General features: G+C 36.8%; 1 protein-coding gene across 2 annotated transcripts in view; it reads right to left on the reverse strand.

Annotated features, from left to right (window-relative positions):
- The window catches only part of Rapgef5 (Rap guanine nucleotide exchange factor 5), a 227,329-nt gene that overhangs the window by 136,149 nt on the left and 65,923 nt on the right, over positions 1-25,257 (reverse strand). For both annotated transcript variants that reach the window (XM_076835279.2, XM_076835269.2), the window contains exon 7: positions 6,566-6,614. In XM_076835279.2, the coding sequence (XP_076691394.2) occupies positions 6,566-6,614 (49 nt within the window). The remainder of the gene's footprint in view (positions 1-6,565; positions 6,615-25,257) is intronic.

Raw genomic sequence — 25,257 nt, forward strand, 5'->3', positions numbered from 1 at the left:
TAGAATTCATTTGAGTTCAACACTTGTATGAGATACAAAATCAAGAATTAAAAAAAAAAGAAAAAGAAAGAAGAAAAAAAGAAAAGACGTCATCTAGACAGATAATAGATGAGGACATTTGATGAGCAGATTCTAAAGTTTACATGGAAAGTGAAAAATCTCAGAATAGCAAACGCAGTATTGAAGAAGAACAACAAAGTTAAAGGCCTGACTACATCTCATTTCATAATTTACTATAAACCTATAGTAATCAAGACAGTAAGGGACGGAGTGAAAGAATAGAGAACCAGATCAATGGAATAGAACAGAGAGCCCAGAAGTATACCCACACAAAGATAGTCAACCATTTTTTTAAAATATTTCATTCCTTTTAAAAAATTTTTTTTAGTTTTAGATGGACAGAATACCTTTATTTTTTTTATTTTTATGTGGTGCTGAAGATCTAACCCAATGCCTCACATGTGCTAGGCAAGCATTCTCCTACGGAGCTACAACACCAGGCCATCAACCAATCTTATAAAAAGTAACATAATGTTGTCTTCTCAACAAATGGTGCTGAAATAGCTGGACATACAAATGAAAAAAAAAAAAATAAACACTCACCTATATATGTCACAAAAATTAATTCAAAATGGACAACAGACCTAAATGTAAGACGTAAAACTATAAAACTCCTAGGTAATCACATTGGAGAAAATCTAAATGACTTTTGCTTAGCAATACCTTTTCAGATGCACCACCAGAGGCATGATTCATGAAAGAAATAATTGAAAGTGTGGACTTCATTAAAATAGAAAACTTCTGTTTTACAAAGACACTGTCAAGAGACTAAGAAGAAAAGCCACAGACTGGGAGAAAATATTTGCTAAAGGCATATCTGATTTGGAACTGTTATATAAAATATGCAAAGAATTCTTAAAACTCAGAAACAAAATGAATAAATCAATTAAAAATAAACAAAAATATCTGGACACTTAGCTCACTGAGGAGGACATACAAATGGCAAGGCAAATAATCACGTAATAAAGCTCAGCACTGTACGTGTAATTAAAACAATGAAAACATACAACAAATAGTGAATCCTAATGTGAACTGTGAACTTCCAGTGATTATGATGTGTCAGTGTAGGTTCATCAGTTGTAACAAACAGGTCACTCCTGTGCAATATGTTCATAGTGAGGGACACTGTGCAAAATATATGGACAGGACACACAGGGGAACTCTCTGTACTTTCTGGTCAATTTTTCTGTGAAGCTCACGTTGATGTAGAAATAAAGACTATCCAAAAAATTCAAAAGAGAAACAATGAAAAAAAAAGAATGAAATATCACCACACATCAATTAGAATGGCCCAAATCCAAAATACAAACAACTTCAAATGCAGGTGAGGATGCGGAGCAACAGGAGCTCCCTCACTGCAGCTTCAGATCTTTGGAAGACAGTTTGTCAGTTTCTAATAAAATTTAACCTGTTCTGATACACAATCCAACAATCACACTCCTTGGTATTTACCTGAAAGAATTGTGAACATACTCCCACAAAACCTACATAGAGATGTTTATAGTGTTTGTTTGCTTGTTTTTTCCACAAATGCTCAAATGTGAAAACAACCAAGATGTTCTTCAGTAGGCGAACAAATCAACAGACTGTGGGACATCAAGATAAAAGAGTATTATTCAGCACTAAAAATAAGTGAATACTAAGCCATGAAAAGACCAAGAAGAACCTTGAATTCATATTACCAAGTAAAGAAGCCTGTTTTAAAAAGCTACCTATTTTAATGATTCTAACTATAGGACATTAAGGAAAAAAGACAAAATTATGGAGACTGAAAGATATCAGTGGTTATAAGGGGAAAAGTAAATAGATGTACCAAAGAGGATATCCCCCCCCCCCCCCCCCGTTCTTCCCAGTGCTAGTGATCAAACCCAGGGCCTCAAGCATGTTAGGCAAGTATTTTACTCTGAGCTACACCCCCAGCCCAGGCAACAGAACTACTCGTATAATACTATCAACAGTTTGTGGTATATTCTATTATATGTTTTCCCAAACCCATATGAAGTACACCACCAAGATAAACCCTATGTAATGTAAAACTGTGGACTCCAGGTGATAACAGAACATCAAAGTAGGCTCATCAATTGTAACAAATGTTCCATTCTGGTTTATGATGTTGACAATGGGAAGACTAAATATGTGGGCCAGAAGTGGGCCAGGGAGTTCATGAGAACTCTGTGTTCCTTTTCTGCAACTTTTAAATGGAGAAAAAATTTTAAACAGTATAAGAGTTAAAAAATGGAAAGATGCACTGTGTTCCCTGGATAGAAACATTTATTATCTCAAAAAGATTTATCTACCTACAAATTGAACATATTTTTTTTCTTTATGATGCTGGGGATTAAACCCAGGCCTCAGGCATGCTAGGCAAGCATTCTGCCATAGAGTCACACCACCATGAACGCACTCTTAAAAACCCCTATAGAGAATTTTCATGGAACTTGACAAATTGAGACTAATTAGAAAAAGAGAAGTAAGAAAAGATTTACCTTCCCCCCCTCACTTACTCAAAAACGTCTGATTATAAAACTCTGGTAATTAAAACAGGACAGTGTAGCCACAGGGGTAGGTAAATAGAACAATGGAATAGAGAGACCAAAAATAAATCTGAGTATATATATAACCTTCATGTATGATGGAGTTACCATTATACCAGATCACTGGGCAAAGAACTCCATGAGATTTGCTGGAGTAACTGGTTTAACACGTAAAACTTGATTTCCTCTTTGCATCATATATATGAATAAAGTCCAGATGACTTTAAATCTCAAATGTGAAACAAAATTTTAAAACTGTCCACACTTGGCTATTGATCTGGCTATTCTACTTTTATTAATTTGTATAAGAAAATAATTGGAAAAGAACAAAATGATCTTTGTATCATAATATATGTTCAGGTCCTTCTATTATTCTTTAATGGAAAAAAAATCCTTAAAAACCTAAATGTGAATCCCCAAATTAATTACATTTATACAATGTATAGTCTATATAGCTAATAAAAATGATGATGCAATCTATATTATTCACATAAAAATTAATTCTATGAAAAATATTTTATATATAGCTATGGAAACCAAGACCATAGTAGTGATGGAAACCAATGGGATCTATTTAATAGAACAGAAGAGAAAACCTAGAAATACACCCACACAAATAGCTTACATAATTTTTGACAAAAGTACAAAAGCAGTTCAATGGAAGAAAAGATGGGCTTTTCAATAAATGTTGTAGCAATTTTATAGACTAAAACCCACAACTAAACCAACAACAAAAAATACTGTATGTAAGTCTCATACCTTATATCAAAATTAACTCAAGATGGATCATAGATTTACATATAAAACTATAAAACTTAGGAAGAAAAAGACATAAAAATCTTTGCAAACTAAAACTGCAAGGAGATATCAATATAACCTTACTAGAGTGGCTAAAATAAGATTTAATAAAAAGTGGCAATAACAAATGCTGACAAATATGCAGAGAATCTGGCTTAGTTATATACACTGCTGATGAGAAATAATATGGTTCAACCATTCTGGAAAACAGTTGGCAGTTTCTTAAAACAAACATACATGCAACTACCATACAACAGAAATTGTACTGTTGGATATTTCATTCAGAGAAATGAAGAATTAAGTTCATATCAAATCCTGGGGTGTACACTAATATTTACAGTGGCTTCTTCTGTAAATGTCCCAAACCAGAAACAACCCTGATGTCCTTCAATGGCACATGCTTGAAAGTGTTATGGTACCTCAATGCCATGGAATACCACTCATCAATAAAAAGAAACAAACTACTGATATTTACAACAACTGGAATAAACATCCAGAAAATTGTGCAAATGAAAGAATCAATTCCTAAAGGTTACATACTGTATTCCATTTATGTAATATTTTGACATGACAAAAATCATAGAAATAAAGTATAGATTAGTGATTGGCAGGGGTCACAGAAGGAATGGGGGCAGGTGGAAAGCTGGGGCAGCTATACACCAGCAATTGAGTAAAGACAGAAATGCCATCACCCATATAAGTGCTGTGCACTCTGGTTGTGGAATACCATAGCTTTGCCCGGTGTTGCCATGGGGGAACTTGGGTAAAGGAACTCAGGATCTGTCTTTATTATTAGAAATTTGTGCGAAACTACAAGTACCTCAAAATCTGTATATAATATAGTATCTGCATATTAATAGGAGAATATCTGGATATACACACCCAGATAACAACAAAAGAGTATTAGTAGTTATCTATGTTGATGAGATACATGATTTTTAAATTTCTTCTTCATATATAATGTATTATAATTTTTTGATGAACATGCTCTACTATAATAGTAAGAAAAATATATCAAGCTCTTTTTATTAAGAAAAATAAAAGTAATATATGCTATTATATACACACTGAATATTTTACTATGTTAATCCTTCATAACATCATTTTTAAAGCTGTTTAACATTTCATCACATCAGTCATTGGTCTATAATAGGGACTTACGTATTATTTCTATTTGCGTTTTATTGAAAAAGGCAATGCAAAAGATGTCCTTGATCCTTATATGATCCCTAAGCACTAGCCTTGGAGTTACTGGAACACATAGTTAGGGACAATGGAACATACTGAATAAACAGTTTCCTGAAAACTATGAATTTATGTCCCCACAATCAGTATGTATGTGTGAGATCTCTCTGTCCCTGAAAAATTGTTCAAGTTGTATTCTGTATTACCTGTTCCATAGACCAAATGAGAAAGAAAGCAGACAAGCTAACCTCATGTGGCGAGAAGACATAATAAAATCAACTTCATACCCCTTCCCTGACTCCCTGAAGCAGGGCCTTATGCATTCTAGGAAAGTGCTCTACCATTCAGTGCCACCCACCCCCCACCCCCGCCCCTGCCACATACTGCTCTTTTCACAATCTTGTGTGTATGGCTCTGCTCACTCGTCTTCATTTCCCTTCATCTGCAGAAAGTTCAAATTTCTCAGCTGAATGTCCACAACCTACCTTTTTCTGCCTTGTTCACTTGCTTCCAGCCACTCTTGCCTCCTTGCTGTCTCTTGAACAGAGCTGGCACAACTTGGTCAACCACAGGGATTACTTCCTCTGCCCCTACCATTCCATGCTGTGGGAACCTGCACCCTCTATTCCAGCCTCCCTCTATGAAGTTTGCTCTTTCTCTGGAAATGGCATACTGTAAGTTTTAGAATGCTTCTCTACATTATTCTGAAACTTGAAAAAACAAATTCTATCCTCCAAGGCACACAGACATTCCAACTCATACAGACTTTAAGTTGTATCTCATCCTTATAAGATCCAAGGTCAACTCCAGCCTGCTTTATGTCTAAGCCTCCCTCTTGCAATCTTTACATTGGTGTCCTTTTTCCATCGTGGCCTCCACCCCTGCAAGTATCTACTGCATCATGCTGCTCACTGAGGAATCAACCCTGTCCACACTGCTCTCCCTGCTCAATATCCAAGATGACCATTCCATGCATCCTTTTCTCCATTGCCTTTATAATGTCCAATCCCTGTGTCCTCAAGAGCAGGCCAAATGCACAGAGGAAGTAATATGAGTGTTATAAACTAACTCACACTAGGGCATGCTTGATTAAAAAATATGAGGGTTATAAACGAACTCACACTAGGGCGTGCTTTGATACTGAGAGATAAGCAAATCTTAGAGCTTCTAACTGGAAAAAGAAAAATATATAATGCATGTTAAGACATTTTCATGCAATTCACTTCCTTAAGTTCATCCTTTTGATTTTTGTCATAGTCTTTCTGCCATAAAAGTCTTATCCAAGAAGTACTTCCTTTCTGATTTTTATTCCACTCAGCACTGACCTTCTCCCTCCCAACAGGAAGAATGGCAGATGATGCTGCTTTCTGCCATTTCTCTCTAAGCAAGCATTTTTCTACTTCAGTGAGTCTCCATTTCATATTGGATTTCAGCAGAAAATGCTGTTTTCTCCTTCAAAATATATTTGAAAGCCCCTTTTTTCCTTTCCACATATTACTTTGATAGATTATATCCCATGGGTAAGAGGAATCAGATCTCTGTAATGAGTTCTGTGAAAAATTTCTGTTTTGAAATGTCATTAAACAAAGTGTTTTTAGAAAAAAAACTAATTTTTGATTAAGAAAATTATATATCCTTACAGAAAGATCACCACTATAATGTTTATTGTTCTCTGTGTCATGATATATAACTCAAGTTAATTTATTTGCTCTTTTTATGTAGTTAGATCTGTTTCAGGGCTGCAATGAACTACAAACTTAGTTTATCCTTGAAATCTGAAATAAATTAGAGCAAAGCTGTGAAATTGTACTTTAGAGAATGATATATAAAAGCATGTGGTAGAATGAATCCTATTAAAACAATGGTGATACTTTTCTGTATCCTATACCAAAGCATCTGAGATGCATTCAACTGCACACTTCTAGGTGATATGTGAAATATCCACCAAAAATTATAATCTTCCCTCAGCCCCATAAGACACTACTCACCAGATTTCCTTGCTTTCAAAGCAATAACAGCTGCTAGCTCTCTCTGCACCTAATGAAATATTAGGGAAAAATCAAATTAGAAGAAGAAAAATGAAGCTACCAAATCAGTACTTTGATTTCAGATATGCAACCCCAATTAAGACTGGTTACAATGACACTTAAGTTTATGCCATCACTTTTTTTTTATCTTAATATATGGAAAAGCCTTTGCATAAGAATTTCAGGCCAAAAAAATCTGGAATAATCACACTGAATTACTTTTTTTTTTAAAACTAGTTGCCAAATGTATACATTGTGAAATATTGATCAATATATGCTATATGTATGTCAAAAACAAAACTATGTAACATTCAGAAATAATGCAAATATGAATTAAATTATTAAAATATATATGATATCCTGACAAAGATATGAAATATTACTTATCCCTCAAAGATGCTAGTTTATGTAGAAATTCTAGAAACATTGAGATAGTTGATCCTGGTTTAATTGAATCTTTGCTCAAATGTAGTGAATGTCCACTGCAGACCTGACAGGTTTACAGCAACCATTTGGATAATACACCACCTGAAACCAAGTGTCACCGACTCACCTGAGGTGCAATGTGAATACAAAATGACCCTTAATATCCCAAGTGTCTTAAACTCCAAATTTTTACTTCCAAATTTTTTAGGACTTTCATGCCCTCTTGTCCCTCCCACTGTGAATGCTTAAATACTTCTTTAAATACATTCTCAAAAAGGTACATCAAAGACAAAAAAACATGAACCCAGTTGCTTTCAAGGATAACACGAGGATAATCTTTGTAAAATCTACGCTAGGTTGCAATAAAAATTCCTTCATGAGCAAGGTCTTCCCCTTCACAACACAAGCTCTCGAGCTCAGAAGCATGTGTGTGTGGAGAAATTTGGAGGCGGTGACAGTGGGAGTTGGGGAGGGTCACACAACTGAATATATTACAGCAATAACACTTCAAAGGGGGAGTCTGGGAGTTCAAGGTTAAATTGCAGATCTGCTATTCAAATTAATTTAATTTATATTCATTTACTGGAAGGTGAGAGCAGCAATGTGCTAGACCCTGAGACGCCACTCAGGACTGCTTTCCCAGAGGCCAGGGCATCCTCACCCGGAGGGAGGCAGCTCCAAGTGCTTTCCCCGTGGGCTGGTGTGCATGTCAGGGAGAGTGTGTACTCATAATTTAGCTGACTATTTGATGCCATTCTCTCAGGACAACTGTGCAGTAGCTAGAAGGTAATCATTCCCCCTCTCTTCAATACTGGGAGTTTGGACTCTGAAAAACCTTATGGCTGGAAAGCTTACAGTGAAAACTTAGGGGGAAAAGAGGACAGGGCGGGAGGGTGAATGGAAGTCACGAGTGACCAGAGCAAATCCTTTATAAATACATGGGTATGTATTCAAATTTAAAAAAAGCAACACAATAAAACATCAATCATTGTATATTTTAAATTTGGGGTTATTTATAAGATTTATTATAGTATTATCATCTACTTGGGGATTTCCTCCTTCATGGTGTCATGCATGTTTATAATCATTCACTGGGATCTTGTTAAGAGAGTCCCCATTCTTCCCAGGGAAGAGCCTACGGTGGCTCAGAGATAGGAAGACAGCAGAGATGGAGAATGACGGGTGAGGAGGATCACTTCAGGGCTCAGAGAGTTAGACACTGTCTTCTCCACCCCCTTCTTCTGGCTTTCCCAACTGGAATTCTTTACACAGCATCCTTAGTTTCTCCTTCTCTAAATACAAATAAGGCTCAAGGCATAAGTAGCTCAAAAATAGGAAAGTATTATATTCCCAACACTCTATACCACATCTTTTCAAAGATTCATTGGGGAAAGAAAGGAGGAATTGGATGAGCAAGAAAACAATAGAGTATTTTTACGATTTTGGGAAGAAGAGAGACAGGCAGTGAGAAAGTCCAGAATAACTTCACTGTTTGATTTTGAAGGAATCTAAGCTGATTTTTGGTTTGTTTTATGGGACTGGAGACTGAACCCAAGGCCTAGCACATGCTAGGACCTGCATGTTTCTTCCTCACTTTGTACAGAGCATAGACATACCTTCAGAGCAAGTGCTCTACTTCTGAGTTATAATCCCAGCCCATTTTATTTTATTTATTTTATTTTATTTTATATTCTTTGGTACTGGGAATTGAACACCAGGGGTATTTTGTCACTAAACTAAATCTCCTGTCCATTTTTATTTTTTATTTTGAGACAGGGTCTCACTATGTTGCTGAGGCTGGCTGGAACTTGTAGTCCTCAGGCCTTAGCCTCTGGAGTGGTTGAGATTATATACAGCCATGCCTCACCATTCCCAGCCTCTAAATTTTTTTTTTTTTTTTAATGTGAACTAAATGAGATTTCTGTACCCTCTACATTCTCTAAATCTCTGCAGTGGGAGGAAGTCAGTGTTTTATGCAGAGTGGGATGTAGAGGAGCTTCCATTATTTGACCCAAGAAAATAAAAGGATTTTGACAAAAACCCCAAAGGGGGCTGAGGATTTATCTCAGCAGTAGAGTGCTTGCCTAGCAGGTGTGAGGCTCTGGGTGCCATCCCTAGCACCTCAAAACCAAAACAAAACAAAAGGTGGGTATTCTCCCTACAAAGCACAAAGGGGAAGTGCTGATCAAGCTATGTGAATTGGCAGTCCCATTATGCAATCCCTCTGTAGGTCTCTTCAGATCTTTTTGTTTGTTTCTTAAACACACTCAATGATGTAATTAATCATTTTAAATTGTGTGACTGATGGCTGTCTTTTGGGCTGGAAGCCTTGGGCTGGAGGCAAGGATCTGCATGTTTCTTCCTCACTTTGTACAGAGCACAGACATACCTTCAGTGACCCCCAGCAGGTGGGTATTGAGGCAACCCCTGGAGGATACAGAAAAGGCCCAGGAAGAGGGACAGCTGCCTCAGGGAGGACAAAGGACACTCACAGAGAAGGCATTCTCCTGCAGTAAGTTCCTCCCACAGGGAATCTTCAAAACTTATTAGGGGGACTCAAAGCCTCCTTTGCAAATAATTATAGATTTACATTTTTTAAAAAATAAAGATTTTGAGCAACTGTATAAACACACTAGAATTTTCTTTACATACAAATAAGGAATCTGTTTGCATTAGAAAAGGAATACCATATACCAGCATCCGTCAAACCTTCAGAGGACCACGTCCTGGCCAAAGTTCTAACCACAACCTCCTAAGAGACCCTGAGCAAGAACCACCCATCTGAGATGTGTCCAAATTCCTGGTGAGTTGCTTAAATCTTTTATAGCATAATGATCATTTTTTCTACTGTATTTACTTGTGTTGTTGGTTAAATTTACTTTCTTTCTCCAAGACTGACATGGAAACTTCTAATCAGGCTAGGCTTGTAAAGTATATAGGAGAGTCAGGAGCTACATTCTGATATTGGCTTCTGTTCTTATCTAATGTGGACACTAACCATTGCCTAGGTAATTAGAAGAAATGCATTGTTCTTGGCTCAGTGGTGCATGCCTATAATCTCAGAAGTTGGGGAGGCTCAGGCAGGAGGCTCGAAAAGTTCAAGGTCAGGCTCAGCAATTCAGCCAGACCCTCAGGAACTTGGCAAGACCCTGTCTCAAAATTTGAAAAATAAAATAAATAAATACATCAAAAGAGCTGGCCCCAGAAATCTCCCACCCCCCCCCAACCCCAAAAACAGTTGGGCATGAAGGTGGGTGGTACAGCCTGCCAGAGTTCAATACCTAATGAGGAGGGTGGGCAGTGGGGTGAAATGCATTGTTGTTAATTTTTCAGGAAGAATAAACCTCCCTACTATGATCTATAACTCCCTTTCTCATCCCAATAGGTCCAAATGAATTTCAGAATTCAAAATTTCATAAAGGTACCCTTTCTACATTATAACCTTAGTGAGATCTGGAGCAGACCTCAAAAAAAACTAGGCATTCCACTCCTTGATGCTCACCCCAAAGATCTAAAATCAGGCACCTATCAGACACGTTAATGTTTCTGCAATAATTACTTTTCATACCAAATGGAATAGAGAAAGACTAGAAAAAATCTCAGGTTTTGATATCCATTATGTTCAATTATGGTTAGATTTTGCTACCAAATAAGCTATGAAATACTTTTGATTTTTCAGAGCTCTTCTATTTCAGAATTGTGAATATGGGAATGTAAACCTCTGCTTACTTTACACTAAAAGTTTCTCCCCCTTATTTTTCTCACTTTTCCTCCTATCCTATGGCTTTTTAGTCACTATTTCTTGTCTACTAAGAAATGTTTTCTTTAAATAGGTTGAGTTTTCATCTATTCCATAGTTCTCAAACCTGACAGCACTTAGAATCACTTTGGGAGCTTTAAAAATATATATATATACTGATACACCAACCCCAACTAAAACACATTCTCTGGGGCAGAGACCCAAGTGTGAGCAGAATATGTTTCCAAACTTCCCCTACAACTAACTATAGGTTGCATCTGGGCCTAAGAATCACTGCTCTGTTCCACAAGACAGAGTAGTTTCCCTAAGACTCCATATTTCAATCTTATGCTCATCTGAACTGACAATCAATCTTTATTTTTTATTATGCTGTCCTCTAATTTAATTCATTTGTAAAGGGACATGGCCTTCACTGTGTCTTAGAGATAAAATTATGCTGTAATCCAATCAAATGATTAGATTCACTTACTATATCAGCAGGTTGACAGACTCAAGTACATGGAAAATTGCAAGGAAGCTTTTACAAAGCTTCAACTTTAATTTAAAATACTGTTTACTCAATACACAAAGCAACTGTATAATGCAAAACATATAGCTGAGGGCATACTTGCCCTTGTGACTATCAATAGGAATACAGAATGATTAAGGGACTGATAAGACATAGCCCCAATTTCCCTCTCCTCAGGGACACATCAGAAATTGCAGTCAGAAACATGCAAAATATTTTGGCTTTCTATCTTCAATAACCATCAGGATAAGAAAAACCAGATATCTACATGTAAAAGAGTGAATTCAGATCTCTTTCACCCTGATTTTTTGATTTTTCAGAGCTCTTCTATTTCAAAACAAAATGCATAAAAGACTTAGAAATTAGGCCAGAAACCTTAAAACTGCTAGAAGAAAACATAGGATCAACACTTCATAGGTGCAAGCACCAATATCTAAACAAGACCCTTAAAGCTTAAGAAATACAAACAAAACTCAAGGGGCTGGGGTTGTAGTTCAGCGGTAGAGTGCTTGCCCAGCACTTGCAAGGTGCTGGGTTCGATCCTCAACACCACATAAAAATCAATAAGTAAAATAAAGATATTGTGTGTCCAACTACAATTAAAAAAATTTTAAAAAAAGACTCAATAGGTGAGATGCCATCAAATTAAAAAGCTTCTTTATATACAGAGATACGAAAAATTGTGCTCTATATGTATAATAAGGATTGTAATGTATTTCACTGTTGTCGTGTATTTAAAAGATAAATTTAAGAAAAGCTTCTGCACAATAAAGGAAATGATGAGACTGAGGAGGGAATCTACAGAATGGGAGAAAATCTTTGCCAGCTACTACTATGACAAGAGACAAATACCCTGAATATATAAAGAACTCAAAAAAACTCAATGCCAAATATACATAATACAATCAATAAATGGGCAAAATAACTAAATAGTAACTTCTCAAAGAAGAAACAAAAACAGCCACTAAATAAATAATATATAACTATTAATAAATAAAATATATTTTAAAATGTTCAGCATCTCTAGCAATTAGAGAAATGCAAATTAAAGCTATATTAAGATTTCATCTTACTCCAGTGTTAATGGCAATAATAAAAAACATGAATAATAATAAATGCTGGTGAGGATGTAAAGAAAAATTTACATTGTTGGCAATACTGTAAATCAGTACAGTATTGAAAGTCTGGAAAGCTGTGTAGAGATTCCTCAAAAACCTAGGGAGGTATCCAGCTAACTCACTCATTGATGCTCACAAAAAAACTAAAATCAGCACACTATAGTGGTACAGCTGCTTCAATGTTTTAGCAGCACAGTTCATAATAGTCCAACTATGGAATAAACCCAGATGCCCATCAGTAGATGAATGGATTAAGGAAAGGTGGTTTATATACACAATGGAGTTTTACTCAGACATAAGAAGAATGAAATAATGGCATTTGCTGGTAAACGGATGGAAATGAAGAAAATCATGGTAAGTGAAATAAGCTAAACTCAGAAAATCAAAGGTTGAACGTTTTCTCTCATGTAGAAGCTAGAGCAAAATAAGGCAAAGAAGGTAGTCAGTGGCACATGCCTGTAATCCCAGTGGCTCAGGAGGCCGAGGTAGGAGGATCACAAATTCAAAGGAATGAGATACCATAAAGTTACAGGGAAGATGAGTGGAGGAAGAGGAGGAGAACAAGTTGGGAGAGAGGAAGAGAAAGGGGAAGAGAAATGGAATGAATTTAACAAATCATGCTGTATGCATATCAAGATACCAGAAGGAATTTCAGTTTTATGTATATGTAAAACAAAGGAAGATTAATAGAGTAGAGGAGGAAGAATGGTAGGAGGGAGGAGGGGAGAACAACAGAGGGTGGGGCTTAAAATCAAATTCCTTGCAGGTATGATTTTTTCAAAATGAGCCCAATTACTATGCATAATTATGAGGGTCTAATAAAAATTATTTTAAAAATAACCATCAGGACTGCTCACAAAATAGCTCTGAAATTCAGGGAGGTTTAGAGCCAATCTTATTTCCAGCAGTCTGCCTTCTTTTTTTCCCTAGCACTTTCCCTGGCACCTTCGTTCTCAAAACCCAAATGCTCACAAAGCTGTTGTGCATCAAAGCTAAGACTCCAGAGGCAACAGAAAGTGTCAAATGCAACTTCTGAGCACCAGAGAGCATCTGCTGGGAGAGGTTAACTGAGAAGACATGAGCAGGCTTCCTTGAAAACAAAGCATAGAGCTAAACAAAAGTCAGTGAAGGTCTAAACAGAAAGTCAATGAACACTGGCAAATATCTTAGCTACCCAAAAGGTTTTTCTTACAAACTAATTTTAAGTAGAACCAGCAATTAAAAAATTTCCTATATGTTTTCAATAAATCTAGAAACATTTAAATTTTGAAACTGTGATAAAAATTTTTTAAAAACATGGAGTTACTGCCAGGTGTGGTGGCACATGCCTGTAATCCCAGCAACTCAGGAGGTTGAGGTAGGAGGATCACAAATTCAAAGCCAGCCTCAGCAACTTAATAAGGTTCTAAGCAACTTAGGGAGATTCTGTTTCAAAATAAAATATAAAAAGGGCTGGGGATGTGGCTCATTGTTGAAGCGTCCTGGGTTAAATTCTCAGTACCAAAACAAAACAAAACAAAAACCAAAACCCCCAAATCCACATGAAGCCCCTTTTCTCAATTTTTAAAATTAAATATAAGAAGAAATATGACCCAATATTCTTCAGTGTTTTATTTCCAAACATACTAAACTTTTAAACCACTATAAAATCTTAAGCTACTATAAGATTTAAGAATTCTAGAAAAAAAAATTAATGTTTCTTAATCATTGTCTTTTTAAGGACAAACTCAGCAGTGATGGTGAGTTTGGCCTTTTCTTCTATGAAGGAAGTGCATAAGCTGAGTAATGATTTTCTTTGTTTCTCAAAGGCCTGTTTTTCTATTTTCAAGCTCATTATTTTATTCTGAGGACTAATATTGCCACAGTTCTGACACACAGATAATCTTGTGCTTAACTGTTAATGCCAACAAAAATAATTAGAAATTAAGGAAGTTATATGTCTGCCTAGAACTACTATTTTCTGTTCTAATAGTTTATTTAACAAATATTTGTTTCTCCAATAATTTCTGTCACCATTTCAAAGAGTGTTTATTAAGTATGTGGGGATGATAAAATAAACTTATGCTTACTCATCTGTTTCAAGACATTTAGGGATATTTAAGAATCTCTCATATAGACTATTTTGTTGAATGCATACATATAGCTTATTAGTCTTATTATGATGAAGATAATAACTGGCCAGTCATTCAAATCCTAATATAAGGAGAAGTGGTCTGAAACTAACAAAATGAATTGGAATGAAGTTCTTCACTTAGATTTTTTAAAGTCTGTTATTTAAGTCTGCTACATGTACATCTAGTTTGACAGAGTTTCACATTAAGACAAGCACAGTGATGGACACCTGTAATCCAGCTACTTAGTAGGCCGAGGCAGGAGCACCTCAAGTTCAAGATCAGCCTAGGCAACGCTAATGAAACCTGTCTCCAAATAAAATATTAAAAGGACTGGGGGTGTAGTTCAGTGGCAGAGGGCTTGCCCGACATGTGCCCTTAAGGCCCTAGGTTCGATCCCCAGTACAGGGGAAAAAACCTGATAGTTTTCATTTATCATAAGCATAATGCAAGTTAAAAACAGAAATGGGATGCTTTAGGATGAATAACAATATTTTTAGGAATATTACTAGAGGAATGACATTCAGGTTACAAAAAAAAAAAAATGTATTCCAGAAAGATAAACATCTGGTTAGGGTATCCTGTGTTTTGGTTCAAGAGGTACAGAATATTCACAGGTGGGCAACCAGGAGATAGTCACCTCCTGTAGCTAAACTTGATGGACAGTCCTCATTTACCTTGTCCTCCTTGCACAATTTGACACTGCCAGCCATTCCTTTCTTCTTAACCGCTGGGACTCTGTACCCTCATATGCTGTGGGCTTTTCTCTTTCTTCCCTGAATACTACTTCTCTTCTACCAAGGAACCCCTTTTTCCTCTGAGTTCCCACCCCTCCCCTGCTACTAGAGACTGAATCCAGGGGCATTCTATCATTGAGCTACCTCCCCAGCCCTTTATATTTTTTTATTTCAATAAAGGTTCTCGGTAAGTTGCCCAGGCTGGTCTTGAACTTGTGATCCTCCTGCCTTAACCTCCTGAGTCCCTGGGATAATAGGTATGCATCGCAGTGCCTGGTTCTGTTTTTAAACTTTGATGTTCCATAGTGATCTCCTGTGGGCTCTTTCAACCTTCCTCTCTTTCCATTCACTCTCATGGCTTCCACTGTATCCTTGACTCTAGTCTATACCTCTTGGGCCCCAGAGCCCAATGTCCATCTACCTTCTGGATCTGAAAATCTCACTAGTAACTCAGACTCAACATTTCCAAAAGTGAAGTCATTTTCATTTTACTTCCCTCCACCTTAAAAATCTGCTGTGTCCCATATATCCAGTCATATCTCTTCCAGCAAACTCTTCAAAGACTCCTCCATGACACTATGACAGAGTCCAACATCTAATACTGTATATATAATATTCTTCTGGTCTGGTCTTCACTATCCTCTCTATTTCCATTACTCCTTTCAAAATCCATACTCCAACAAAATAAGTTGATAATCATCATCATCATCATCATCATCATCATCTATACTCCAGCCTTAGGAAACTATTTATAAAATATAAAAAAATTTGCAATTCTCTGAATGTATATGTTCTTTGTCCTGGATCTTTCCTCATACTGTATATCTATCTAGAATGCCTTTCTGCTGCTCAACTTTGTGTGACTCTTTACTTATTTGTCCTTCAGGCTATAACTTAATTACCGTCTTCTGAGTGCCACCATCTCCCCTGATTAAGTCAAGCCCTGTTTATATTCCAGGAGCATGCTATACTTACCTCAATTATAATAGCACCTTGTTTACTTCAGTGAAATCTCCCCTTTAGCTAGGGCTCTCCAATACTAGATTTAAAAAACCCAATGAAACAAACTCTCTTGTTCAATATGCTGACCCTGGTTCCTGGCATCGTTATATATATTTGTGATTTTAAAAAAATTACAAGCTTTGTTTTAATCAGCTTTTTCACTTCTATGACTAAATGTTCTGACCAAACAATTGTAGAGGAGGAGCAAATTATTTGAGGGCTCATGGTTTCAGAGATCTTAATCTATAGAAGGCTGGCTCCATTCCTTGAAGCTCGAGTATGGCTGAACATCATGGCAGGAAAGGGTGGCAGAGGGAAGCAGCTCACATCATGATAATCAGAAGCAGAGACAGACTCTACTCTCCAGATAGAAAATATATACCCCATAATCAAAACCCCAATGAACCACTTCCTCCACCCATACCCCACCCGCCTCTAGCTACCACTCAGTTAATCCCATCAGGGATCAGTTCACTGATTGGGTAGGCTATGATCCAATCATTTCTCCTCCAAACCTTGCATTATCTCACACATGAGCTTTTGGGGGATACCACACCTAAATCATAACAAGCTCTTATAGTTGCTAGCGTGAAGACAAGAGTTAGGAAGAACAAGATCAATGATCATGTTCATTAAATGTTTAAACTTCAAGTGTTTGAAAGGTAGAAGATGAAAATCAGACCAACAGATAGAAGTTGCAAAAGAGCATGTTAACTCTTAGAACTTTCAAATATCCAGAAGTGACCATAGTGGAGATGGTCTACTATGTGATATTCAAGAGACAATGCTTCATATGGGAAGATAAGTATCAGAAGTGTCCAGGACAGGGAATGGCTCTAATGATTTGTTACACAATGCCTCCTTCTCCAATAACCTGCTATTGTCTCACATGGGGAGTGTTCGTGTCACAGAGATGGAGGGGTGGTGGTGGCATGTCAGCCTCCAGTTGTGATATTATGGACACCTACACCACCCTCCACCCAACAGAGATGTAGGTGGTGCCAATCTGAACAAACAGATGAAAAACAACTGTGGGAAGCCACTTCTTATTGTGGAAATCTTATGACACAAAAAACAGGGAAGCTACAAATGTTTGAAAGAAATCTGAAAAAGTAATCCAATGACACTAATATCTTTCCAAAGGAGCAGGTATACCAGCTCCTTCAGCCTTCAAAGTGGCTCATGACCTCTGATCAGTGACTTCTCCAAAGCCCTAACTGCTGACCAACACAAATGTCCTGATAAATAAAAATTTCATACATATGAAATAAATTTTAAGGAAAAAAGTATATATTGAACTACTCTTCTTTGCAATAATAATGAAATAAAAGATTTATTATGTTTACATAATTAAATCTTTAAGTTTTATATCTCAAGTACTTTTTTCCATTTTCTGTTAAGTCCAGACTATTTTAAAATCTATATGAAATTGTAAATATTCTTCAATGGATTTGCATAATAAAATATAATAAAGTATCTACAAAGACATAACATAATTTGCAAATTTATGCCTTACTATGCCTTTCTTTCACAGCACATATAATTTTTTACACAAAAATGTCCTTTCTTGATCACTGTACTTTTTGACGGCATTCCTAGCAATAGTCTAACCCCATCACCAATCAAATCCCAGACACTAGTGATCTTCTGTGAAGACCAGGGGGTCTTTCATCTGTAGGAAGAAGCTTCTGGAGAATCTTTTAGGGATGTTACATCAGAAATACTCATTGGGATAAACCCAAAAAACTAAGAACCTTCCCAACTTCAAAGTCTACAGAAATTGCTGAAATGCAAGGACTTCTTAGAAGAGCAAGATTCAGAACTTGAGATCCAAAAGTCTAAAACAGGAGTAGGAAATCTCCACTTATTTTATGCCTTGAGATATGCTGTAGGATTCCAGGTGGTGGGGTGAGCCATAGTCCCCTACTTCATAGGACTATGAGATTTAAATGAGTTGATATGTATAAAGCCTCTGGAACAGTGCCGGGCATGGAGTAAGTGTTTAAGTGTGTAGGCATGTGTGTGTGTGTGTGTGTGTGTGTGTTAGCTTCACTGTCACCAACACATTATTATAATTAGTATCTCTGAGCTAAACAATAGACTCTAATAGAAGAAGGAACATATCCAGCCCTTATTTGCTTTTATATTTGAAATGCTTAATCTCCCTCTTCCCACCTAAACTGCAAACTCCTTAACAATCAGTACGGCTTCAACCTGTTATGTTCCATCTACCAGCCCACACACATTGCAACTAACATAAAATTAGCAAATAGAGTCTAGTTCTGAGGCTTAAATGTTTTATTAAAAAGTTGTAGACAGTGCTTCGAGTGCTGATATTTTCAGAGTTCACTTTAAAAATAAACTTATATTTCCACAGAAAACTGAAGCTTTCATAAATATATGAAGGATAGACTTTAGTTGCAGAATTTCACTTTGAAACTTCATAGGTATCATCAATATAACTAGCTGTGGCCTGGTCGCTTTTGACATTCAAGGAAGAATGCTGTTATGAATCAAGGGATTATGGGCATGTGTTCAATAAGGAATATATATTGATTTGTATCTCTGCCATAGCAGATAAGCACCCATTTAACTGTTTAACATGACAGCACTTATTACCTCATCTTGTATGGATCAGAAGTCCAGGCTTAACTGGGTGGTCTGCTTAGCGTCTTGAAAGGCCAACATCAAGGTATCCACAGGATTGCATTCCTACTGGTGGCTTTAGGGGAGAATATACTTCCAAGTTCCTTCAGGACATTGGCAGAATCTACTGCTTGCATCTGTAGGCTGAAGGTCCTGTCTCCTCGCTGGTTGTCACCTGGAAGCTGCCCTTAGTTCCTATAGTCCTCTTTCTGGTTTTTACACACTAGGACCTACATTTTAGTGCTAGCAATTGAATCCTCTCAGGCTTGGAATTCTCTTCTCTTCTGTCATTTCTCATTGACTCCCACAAGGGCAAGTTCTGTGTTTTTAAAGGTTTATGTGATTAGACTGTGTAGATGTAGACAACCCAACTTTGCTGTATCTACAAAATACCTTTTGCTTTATTGCATAATATTCACAGATACTGAGTAGGGTACTTATCTTTGGGGGACCCTTGTATCCACCAAAGAATGATAACACACTTCCTCAGAGACATCCTAGGAATTTAACTCTCCACACCTTTTAAGGGTCTTACATTAAGTAACTTGGTAAGAGAGACCAGCTCTAGAACATAATTTGCCTGCTATAAAATCTTTATAAACTCTTTATAAAATCCACCAAACTCTCTTGCTTTCCCTTCACAACTTTTTGTTACTCTACCCTCAAGCCTCAGCCAGGACCCCCAAGTTCATCTTAGATTGTTCATTTGCAGCCATTTCTACCCCTTGAGATGTCTTCCTACCTTTATGAGTCTATCTAAAATGTTCTTTCCCTTCCTTCATTGAGATAAAGCCTACATTTCAATTTTTGCATAGTGCTAACCACAATAATCAAGATTTATTTTTTTGTAGCTTTCATTTTTGTCTCATCACCATCACATAGTATGCATGATCTGAAAAACATATTATAATTTATATGTATGTTTTTAAGCAAAACCACTTTTTGTTGTTTTATTAGATTATTTACTTATAGTCATATATGCTTCTTTTCAAAATTTGGAAAATGTTTAAAAGTAGAAGGGTGAAAATCACCCATAGTCCCAGTGTTCAATGAATTAATCCTGTACATACTGCCCACTGAATAGCTGATAAACTATAAAAACTTATTTATTAATCAGATTATTATATCTATCATTATGTCAATGTTTTTAGTTTTAGGAAAAATATTGGTAGCACAGGATGGCAGCTAGAAGTAATGTAAAGATCACCCTGTTCAGTTCCATAATCTCCTACACACAGTACAGAATATAAAATAACAAAACAATAAATTGCACACTTTTGTGGCACTTACTGTGTGCCAGGACATTGTTCTAAATGCTTTTCATGTATTTACTGCCTTAAGTATCTGCATATTGCCTTACATATCTGACCTATGGCAACTTGTGCAGATAAGCTCTTAAAAACGTTTTGTAATTTATGTAAACATGACCCAAAATAAACTGAGTTCCTATTTATACATCATACCTCTTACATGTGTTTGTAGGTTCTTACTCAGCTACCTGGCCTCTTCAAACTCTTCCACAGACCACTGAAGCTTGAACTAATATAATCTCCAAAGATCCACAGACTCTTTTGTTTTAAAGAGCAAAGTTTGGTTGCATAAGTAAAAAAGGCTTGTCAGTTTTTCAAAAGGTTTTATGATATTTTTTTCTTTCTTTTTTCTTTTAATGGTGTTGAGGGTCGAATCCAGGGCCTCATGCATGCTAAACATGTATTCTACCACTGAGCTACAACCTAAGCCGCTATATTTAAAAAATCTTCTGTAAATCTTTTGGCCTGACTTCCAATATACAGTTTTGTTTTGTAAATTAAGTATTAATATGTTTAAGCCCTTCCTTTAGAAGATGCTTTGTTAGGATTTATTCCTTAGTATTTCCTCTAACCCAAATTCAAATCAAATTAAAATGCTGGTTTAATTTTTCTATGATTAGCACAGAATCTATTAAGCTTGAAAAAGTTACTGTTACCTGCTAAGCTATAATATATTCTTAGGCACAGTTTCACCTTCATGCTCTAGGTAACATTATATTAAATGAGACTTGTCCTGTGGTCTTAGCATTTCTGCTGAATCACCAAGCCAAGAACAATTGGAGAAAACTGCTCAGAACTAGAGGCCAGGGCTAGGTGCATCTCTGCCTGATTCCATTATCCCTTGAAGCAGCAAAATTCTCCTTTCAGCACCACTCACCCACTTCATTTCAAGGAAATATTGGGGAGGCTTGAAGATTATCCCAGGGGAATTAACAAAGATCACTTGTTTAAAGGGAGCTGTTGCAGTGCTGCAGGGACAGTTAGTTGCATAAGTGCAGGGGGGCACATACACACTGAATCAAGTGGTGGCAGGGCTTGATCACTTGAATTATCTAGCATTTGTCTCTGGATTTTATGGGACAAAGGGACTGCTCCCATTAACAACACCACCACCAACAACAACAACAACAAGAAGAGGACTAACAAAAAGGGGCAAAGAGAGGCAAGAAAGGAACAAAGAGCTGTGTTGTGCTGGGATGGCCTGCTCCTCCAGAATTGGGCAGGACAATAATGCTTTCATGTTTCCTTTGTGTGAGAAGGGAGTTGGGTGTAGGTCATTTTGAAAACAAGACTCCTGGAAAGGTGGGGTTCCTCCAATAGAAGGAAACTACAGGCACAAGCCAGAGGCTAAAGGAACAGTTTGAAAGTTTCAGAAGAAGAGAAACGACTGAGGTCTTGGTACTGCAACTGATGGCTCCAAAGGAACAGGAGTATCCAGCCAAGTCACAGGATGACCCCATGTAGAAAAAAATAGATTTCTACAGCTCTTGCACAGAGAACCCTGATACCAGATCACAAAACTGTAGTAGTCAAGAAAGACCTTTACTGACTTGATCTCTTCCGTCTAGCCTCTCAAACCCTCACTGGCGTAGTGCTGGGGGTAGAGGAAGAGGAAGGGCAAAGAAGGAAAAGCAGGAAACAAGATGAGAATGTCAACCAAGGCTTAGGTTAGGAAGAAGGTGCTGCTCTGGACCAAACAGACTAAAGCTCTCATGTTGGACTCAACTGGACTTCTCGTATCTAAATGAACTGATTGATCTGTGAAAGCCAAGGAAAGCTATAGATCTACCCAAAGCTTCATCCAGGGATGGAATGAGACACTCAGAGCTGGCTGGAGAGAACAGTGGTGAGAAAAATTAAAGGAGTTTTTCTGCTTGTATGTTATCAAATCCAGCTCATTTAATAAGCTATTTAGAATTCTCCCCTTATATCTGTGAGGAATTGGCTCCAGGATCCCCAAGAATACCAAAATTCTCAGATGCCAAGTCCCTTAAATAAAATGCTGTGGTATTTGGATAAACCCAGATATATCCTCTCATATGCTTTGAATCGTATCTAGACTATTTATAATACCTACTATAGTATAAATGCTATATAAGTAATTATTATACTGTATTACCTAGAGAATAATGATGTAAAAAAAATTCTGTACCCATTCATTACAAATTCAATTTTTTCCAAATATTTTCAGTCTGAAGTTGGTTGAATGTGGAACCTGAGGATGTAGAGGGCTGGCTGACTATATATACTTGGTTTTATGGTAAAAATAGACACATATGAGTGCAAACAACATTTTAGTTGTTATTTATATCTGACCTTCGCCTTTTTTTTTTCCTTATTTTATCTCTGAAAATGTTTTTCTTCCACCCTAAACAGATCTTCCAGTAACTGTCATCTTTGGGTTTAATCTCCAATATCAGGAATATCTATCTGCCTAACTGAATTATTTAAAAAAAAAAAACTCATTGAGGAAACAGCATCTGTGAGCAGTATCTGATGCAGTACAAAATTAAAGTTTGAAAGGAAAAAAAAAAAAAAAAGGCACATTCCCCACATACACTTCTGGCTTCAAAGTGCTTCCCCACCCTCCTCTCTTGGCTTAGGTAAGAAACACAAGGCATGGGAAGGAGGGCAAATGTGAAAAACATGCATGAATTTACAGTCCACATTATCATTACCTGACAAATCGATTCCCTCTTGCTCAGAAAAGCAAATGGGATTTGGGGGTTTCCTTTGAGAAATAGTTTTGCCATGGGTCTTCCTATTCTATCTGTAATATAAGTGAATAGAGAAGAAGACTCTGAAGCCTTCCTTCCCTGCTATCTTTCTTTCAAAGGGACCAGTCTTGATGTTCTCAAAATATCAAAAATTCCACTAAACTGTAACAGTGCCTTATGCTAATTACTGAGGTATACTATGTAGTACTTGCAGCATGGAGGCACTGTACAGTTAGCTCTCTGCTCAACTGATTTCACCTTAATGAAACCCCGAGTGCTAACAGGGTCTCCTGGGTTCACTTAACAATCTGATTCTCCCTCCACATTCCCATCCATCCAACGAGGATGTCACCAGGTAAAGCTCCTTACAGCACATCCCAATCCTCTCAGGTGCTTCAGTGGCTATTTCTGTCTACCTAATCAAATCTCAACCCCTCCCTCTGCAATTACAGATGTGAGACAATTCACCCTGCCCACCTCACAAAGGAGATTCTTTATTATTGCCACTTGTGAACTGCACACTCCTGCCACATAGAAATGATGCTCATTCCTTAAACCTTCCCATCTCTGGCTTTTTGTTCATGCTGTTCTTTCTAATTAGAATGCTATTCTTTGTTCACTCTCTCTGTCCCTTATGTCCAACATACACCCAAGGCTCTCCCTCCATGGGATGTATCTTAAACCTCTGAGCACCACGACTTTTTCTTTTGACCTTCACAGCACATTGTACTCACTATAGGAAACTGACATTACACTACCTTTTATTATAGCTACTCACTGGTAAACAGCAAGCCGCTTGAAGACATGGACCACGCCATATTCTTTTTTGTTTTTGTTTTCCTCTGAGTTCACACAGTAGACCCAGAAAACCTAAAAACCAGTTTGATGAACTTCCAAACTGCTAAATCAGACAGATATGCAGACATGCTTACCAGTACTTAAAGATTTCTAATAGGTTAAAAACCAAAATGCTTTTGATATACCTTTTGATAGGCATCATTTCATGAAAACCCTCAAATAAGGAGAGAATTCCAGAATCAAACTCCAAACCCAACCTGTTGAGGCCCATTCAATGAATACCAAGTTTTCTAAGTGATAATAAAAAGAAAACTACCCTTTTCAACCCTCTATTGTTGTTTAAAATTCATATGCATGTTAATTAAATCTTTAATACAGCCTGTTGTAAATGCTTCATCTCTCCAAGTGGATAATTTACGCTGTGATGTAAGACTGTGTGACAGTGCACAGAAGGCATCAACAGAACACCTGGACAAGGTCAAAATGCACCAACCACCATCCTCTGTCAGCCTCTTACACATTTCTCACTTGGTCTTCATAAGTCGACAGCAGGCTAATACATTAACACCTGTGAATTTATTTCCCTAAGAGATTTACCCATATAGAAGTTCATCTTTGTGTGTTTTTAACAGAAAAAAGATTGAAAATAACTACAAAGTTTAAATATAGAGGACATGCTAAATCCATGAAATGGGATACTCAGCACCACTGTAAATGCTCTAGGTGGTACTAATATTAGCCCTGGAAACATAGTAAAAACTAAAGACTACAAAATCAAAGATTTGGGGGTTTTGTGTTTAAAATAAATATACACACAAGAAAAATAACCTAAAAAATAATAAATCCTTCAGTGTTAATAATGGATTGCTTCTGAAGAGCTTCATTTGGGGCATTTTTTTGATTAAAAAATTATGAAGTGTTGACATTCAACTTAAACAAGCCAAGTATCAGATGAATTTGAAAGAAGCTGCAAAGCAAGATCAACAGTGTTGATAATCATCAGATTTACTTTGACCTTCACGAATACAGGAAAAAATGCATGCTATTTCTACCTAGTATTTACATATATTTACATTATATCCTAATTTGTACAGCAATATGAAACAACAGAAACTAACTTAAAATTTACCTTATTCTATCATCACCCAAAACAACAACAAAAACAAAAGCTCAAAAATTGTCCCTTTTTATATGCCCTTTGGTCCTTGTCCAATTATGGCTATAACAGTGACTTAAGTGTACAAAATTACTTTCATCTAAGACAGACATAATAAATCCTATTTTAAACAAATACACACAGAAATGTGTATGAAATGTTCACGGTTGTTCTTTTATAATTCCTTTGGCTTCCCTCAGAGAGGATTTCATAGTAACTTTGCAAACTTGTGATGTCAATATCCAGACTGATGGCTGAATGGTATATTTCTGTTCCTTGCCAATTAAAAAAGTTCCTACTTTCTATGTGTATTGCATATCAAAGTGGTTTTCTTCATCTTGGGAACAGATACCAAATACTATAA

This window comes from Callospermophilus lateralis, chromosome 1 (assembly GCF_048772815.1).
Source record: "Callospermophilus lateralis isolate mCalLat2 chromosome 1, mCalLat2.hap1, whole genome shotgun sequence".
NCBI classification, from domain to species: Eukaryota; Metazoa; Chordata; class Mammalia; order Rodentia; family Sciuridae; genus Callospermophilus; species Callospermophilus lateralis.